Here is a 6,000-nt window from a genome sequence, read left to right on the forward strand (position 1 = left end):
GGGGGGGGGGGGGGGGGTGGGAATTAAAAAAAAAAAAAAAAAAAAAAAAATCGAGATTCTAGAAATGGACTAGGCAAAAATTAGGCTGCATACCATTCACATTCAACTTCTTCCTCTTCAGAGGGAAATCAGCACCAAATTTGTGAACTCAAATGTACATTTTGGCACAGCACTGAAACAAGTTATTCACATCTAACAGAATCATGACTGTGACAGCTTTATGCCTGCCATCTCCAATGTATGTCAAATGAGCTACATTTTCTTTAGTAGAGTACTCATTTTATCTTTAACCAGAAATAAATGTTATACAAAGCACCAAAAAACAAAAGAAAAGAGTAGATGCGAGACAGTGATATATGTGAACCGAAGTGAAGTTTCACTTACCTTAAAAGCCATGAATTTGTGATAAGGCTTTGGAGCCCAAGCATAAACCTCCACTGAGTTTTTCAAAGCAATTACAAGGAATTTGATTCTCTCATATTTTACTGTAATACAAGAAGAACAATTCCTTAGGTACCAGACAGACACTTAAATCAAAGACCACCTCATCACGTGAAATAATTTCAGTGGACTACTTGTAGAGGTAGACGTTATCCAGCAAGGGAGACTAACAGGTTCTGGACATCAATGTTTAATATCACCAGTGACAACACTTTGACTGAAAACCTATAGTTCATTTATTCTCAGTAAAGCCAGATGACTTAACATTTATATATTGCTTTTCATATACTTATGAAAAAAAATTAAAAGTCTTACTTGTCAGAAAAAAAGGTCTTGACCCTGCAGCTAAGCCAACTTTATTTTTTAAGTGTGAACAACACACCACATTGCTGACTGTGAATAAGCTACTTCTGGAGGAACGGTGGTTGGTTGGCTGAACACTTCTGTTACGCTCTGCAGGATAGTTTTCATTTCACAGTTCATGTCTGGGGTTAAATCCCCATGTGCTCATGTGGGCGAAGGACTCCCATGTTTTGAGATGGGTAAGCATTTAAGAGATGAGCAATTTCTCTAAACTGATTAAGGTCACGTTGGGCCCATCAGGAATAAATGAAGAATCATGCATTGAAAATTAAGGCTTTTTGGTACCTTGTGTTTTCACTCTGCCAGAGACAAGCATTTTGCTTTGTAAACAGAACGCTAGGGTATCGCATCCCAATGCATTCAGCCTTCATTTTATATTCAGTGTCTGCTTGGCAGGGATTTTTAAAAGATGCAGGTGTTAACGCTACTGAAGTAAGGTTTGTTTTCTGTGGGAGGATTAGCCCTTGAGGCTTACAAAAGGAGCAGTTCACACTGGCCAAACGTATAGCGGCGGCATGAAGAGCGGATAAGGATGGACAGTGGTCAGGAAAATCTCACATAGGCAGAGAAACAGAAAAAAAACCAAAACCCACCACCCTCAAAAACCAAACTCCACCAAAACGCAGAACAGCACATCCTTTTCCTCTTCTACCTGGACAAATGGCCGTAAAACCAAAGAAGATTCACCAAGAGAAAAACAACAGCAGTTGTTATGTCAAAGAAATGAAGGGCTTGTCATAGGTAAACACAGAAGCTCCTACCAAATGTTTGCCTAATTTTAGGATAACTTTAAAAAAACCAACAAAAACAAAACACCACACCAAAGTCAAAGACAAGTAACTGAAGTGGACCACATGGGTGCTCAGCTACAATCACAAAGAAAGTAACAACGCACATCTGTTTCACATTCTTTCTTGGATTTAACCCTTGCCACTCTTAAAGCTTTGAGATATAAAAGCAAAAATAGGTCAGGCAAGGTATTTATGAGTCAACTACCTCGCCACCTTGTGCACTCCTCTACATCATTTCTCTATTTGACTTTGACGGAAGTACCACTTTCATATGCCATCTTTCACCAAAGCAAAACTTGCGCTATACATCACACCCCCTCATGCAGTTAAATTACAGAAACTATCACAATACTGAAGTCCATCTTCAAGAATGAACTGCCTGAAAGCCCAATAAAAGCAAGATGGTTTTTCAACTGCTACGGTACCGTTTCCAGTGTTTAAGTCTACACAAAGCTAAATTTAGGTCTTTTATGATCTAGAGACAGGGATGAGCTGTAGCACATCCAATGCGATCTACCTATGGACATCCTACAAATATGATTTACTAGCACTTTACTAGTCCAGTTTCTTAGCAGTTACTTAGGGCCAGGAGGGAAGCTGAATAGCATGGAGGCAGAAAACATCAGTCTAATTAAAGCCTTAAGTAACTACAGAACTTCTAAACCACAGAGTAAGCAACAGACCAGGGCTGGCACTCCCTTCTTCCAGCCGTCACAAGGAATACCAGTAACATCATCCAGTAACTGCTGCAAGAAGAGATGCTACCCAGAATGACAGGGAGCAAAGCATGTGCCATGTAAAACAAGGAGGTTTGAAAGAACTCAGGGATATTAAGCCAAATACAATCCCAAGACAGAGCTAAAGAAAAATGCTGGTGTCACGAGATGCAAAAGGATGATGAAGCAGCTGTGCAAGAAAAAAAACAAAAAGTCCTTACCGACTTTGTAGTGTACACAGCCTTCCAGGTCACCCACAGACACCCAACCTTGCCGCTTCTCCACCTCTGGATCATTGCGCAAAATTTTATTTCTCAGCCATGATAAGTAATATACCCTCAACTTATTCTTCTTCCCTAGGATTTGCAAAAACACACAGATGTAACTCGCTGAAGTACAAACCCTCCACGCTTACAAAAAGCCAGAGTCTTGTGACCTCAAGTACAGCGGGTCTTTATGCCTCGTCAAGGTGAAGGAAGAGTCCAGCAGCAGAAAAGCAAAACCCTGGGTGATGGTGGCACACACGAGGGAACTGGACATGAGCAAGCCTATGGCATTTGGCATATGTGCGCTTACCCTGTGACTCAAGCTTCACACAAGATTTTCACACCTGACTAAAATTCTTCCCTCAGGCCAAAGAACAGGTCTCTATAGACGCATGTATTACCAGAAATAATCACACTATCTGGCATTTACTCTTTGATGAAAAGGAAGGAACAGGTATGGCCTACAATGGCCATTTTGAATAAGTGGCTCATTTAGTTCTGATTAACTGACAGTCTTCATTACAAGTAGCTGCTTTCTTTTGGATGCCTTTCCAGGTGAGAATTACTTTGTCATCTTTCATCTCAGTCAGTCCTTCTGTTGCTTTAGTCTGCAAGTACCTATGGTCAACAACAGTCTGGGATCACAGGTTAGTCTAAAGAGAAGGACTGCGTCACATAATCAACTGGACCTGGCAATATGGGACAAACGGCTCTCACCACCGCCTACCATGGTGAGTCTGGACTGGAGACAAGGAGCTGCCATTCCTTGCTGGACCTACACCTCTGATCTTGTTATGCACCACGCATCCTTTGAGGCCACTCTCATCCACGGGGAATAAGGGCCTCTACACTGCAGAGCAGAGTCCAAGCTGTTTGTCAGCAGAGGTTGACGATGCTACTCCATTTAATGTTACTGATGCCTTCACTTTCATGTTACTGATCATACGTCTTGTTGAACACCGAATGAGGTTATTTAATGGTATTTTAATAGAATTGCACTTAGATAGATGCTCACCCATCACAGAAACAAGGAAACAGAGTGACGAACTATAACTTGCTGAGAACCAGTTCATTTTAAGGGTATGAAACAGTTCGTACTTCCCACAAACCATTTTACACCTAAACTAGGTAATGAAATATGCCAAAACCTCTCTGAAATCAGAATGTAAATGTTAAAAATTCAGGAGAGTTTTCCTATTAACAAGAATAACTGTCCTGTGATTTTCTGTAAGAGGAAATTCCTCAACCTAGTTTATAACCTAATTCTTCTTTTTAATTGCTTCCAGCCCCAAGCAGGTCAGATACTTTTAGACACCGAACTAACCTGATATAGTAATTAGCACATTGAGTCCTTCCAGAACATCCATTTGCTGGAATCGTCTCCTTGTAATCAGCGAATAAACTCTTCCTTGCCCACTTCTGTCCAGCAGCCACAATCCATTCTCTGTTCCCACTAGTAAATTTACTCCTGTTGATACACGGAAAAAAATAGTGCATAAATCACCTAATGATTCAGAGGCCACTGAGTGTTCATTGCTTTGAGAACTGATTCATAGTCTCACTTAATGGTACCTGACCAACAGAGAAAGTCATAGGGAAAAAAGGGATCTCACCATTACAGATTTTACCCAGCAGAACACTTATATGCCCATGTAACCTGAAGCATGTGTAGTTCTGCTAAAGTCAATGTTGACTTAAACAAAGAGGAAAATGCTTTGTGAGCTTGAACTTCTAGGTGACCTTGGAAAGTGCCTATGAGCACTGCAAAAGTCCCAGTCTAGCACCACGCCACTAGTAACACAGGTGATCCACCTAAATGATCTAAGGGTCTCTACCAATTAAAAAAAAAAATTAAAAAAAAAAACCCCTCTTTCTCCAAATACAACACTCAAATCACAGGAGGACCAAACTTGTGGGAAGAAGGGGTGCTGGTACAAGGAAGCAGAAGGTTTGTTTGAAAATGGTCTGTATTTTGCAAGAATGCTTTCAAATACCAAATTTAAGGAGCGATTCCATCTGAAATCCAGCTGCTTCCAAGGAAGCGAAGGCTCCAGCGGGTTGCTGACATCAGAGGATATAAAAAATTGTGTTCGGCTGACATGACAGCTACGTTTCTTAATCAGCAGGTTCTAAAGAAATGACAGGAGGTATCCGGCTGTAACAAGCAACCTCCTCCACTAGCAATGCTCTGACAAGTACCTGGTGCTCTTCAGCCTCAACGCACATTTAATTACAGACCTTGCCACACAGCTCTGTTCTTAATTTAAAATCTTGGACTCCTACAAACATACATTACACAAAATCTGTGAAGCTGTAAACTGGAAATCTACATTTCCTTTGGATAATGTTTCATCTACTTCATTCATTTTCCGTTCCAGACTCAAAAAGTGAGCAGGAGTAAAAGGCTGGCTGAGTCCCATAGGATTCGTTTGTTCTTCTGAAGAAGAAAGAAGGTAAAAACAACTCAAGAGCTTAGCTAGTGTGAGACTGGGACAAGGTCTACAGTTGTTGAAAACTGGTCTGACTACACTCATCTTGGTTTTACACCATGTGAAGCTGATCCTCTAAAAAGGGTGATCCAGTGAGGTTCAGAGTAAGCACTGGCAGCTGGAACTAAGGAAGCCACACTTTTGGAAAGACTGACGTCTGACCTGCTTCAGATTCTTGGAATACCTAACACACATGACAGCAAATGGCTCCAGGTTTGGATCACTTCCACTGGGTCAGGGCTTAGTGTGATCATCTGTACTTGTATACAGCCAAGACAAGGGTAAGTATCATAAGCCGCACTAAGTCACTAAAACATTTGCAACTTTTGGCTCTTCCAACAAGCAGTTTCAATCTGGTGCCCGATCAAAACATTTTCTCATTCTGATGCACAAAATCCTTTGCAACTGTAAGTCATCGGTTTGCCATCTTCTAAAAAGAAAGGCAGTGTGTCATGCGAGTGACGCAGGTATCTACTCAGTGATCCACTCCAGGACTTTCTGACAGGGGAGGTGCAATACAACTGTGAAATCCGCTTGGCGTATACTGCCAGCCTCTCCTGCTGCTGCCTTCCCTCCAAACACATGCCCAAATGCTTCTGAGCTTACCCCACAAAGCAGCACAAAGGACCTCCGAGTTGAATTTCTTCTTGTATTTACGAATTTCTGGACTGTCACTCTGCGGGCGGATATTCGTGGGGTTGACGTTGACAACGGAGCCCTTCCTTGCATTTTCTCTCCTGACAGGCTCAGGTTTTGCACTAGATGCTAGAATGAAAGACATATGCAATCATGAAAAATGCGAGCATTTGGCTATATCTCACATTTGACCTGTTTAAGGCAGAATGAAAGAAACCCCAGAGGGGTGACAAAACACCTCAGAAGCATTACATAGCCAGAGGAAAAAAACCCCACATATATCTGGAAAATTCCTCAG

General features: G+C 41.5%; 1 protein-coding gene across 1 annotated transcript in view; it reads right to left on the minus strand.

The window, feature by feature from the left end:
• LOC104616778 (mitogen-activated protein kinase kinase kinase kinase 4-like) overlaps positions 1–6,000 on the minus strand; it is a gene marked incomplete at its 5' end in the record, with an annotated part of 54,752 nt that overhangs the window by 13,903 nt on the left and 34,849 nt on the right. The window contains 4 exons of the mRNA XM_010281898.1: positions 385–485; positions 2,533–2,667; positions 3,902–4,045; positions 5,673–5,831. Coding sequence (XP_010280200.1) covers positions 385–485; positions 2,533–2,667; positions 3,902–4,045; positions 5,673–5,831 — 539 coding nt within the window. The remainder of the gene's footprint in view (positions 1–384; positions 486–2,532; positions 2,668–3,901; positions 4,046–5,672; positions 5,832–6,000) is intronic.

The sequence above is a fragment of the Phaethon lepturus genome, unplaced genomic scaffold (genome assembly GCF_000687285.1).
Source record: "Phaethon lepturus isolate BGI_N335 unplaced genomic scaffold, ASM68728v1 scaffold14662, whole genome shotgun sequence".
NCBI lineage: Eukaryota > Metazoa > Chordata > Aves > Phaethontiformes > Phaethontidae > Phaethon > Phaethon lepturus.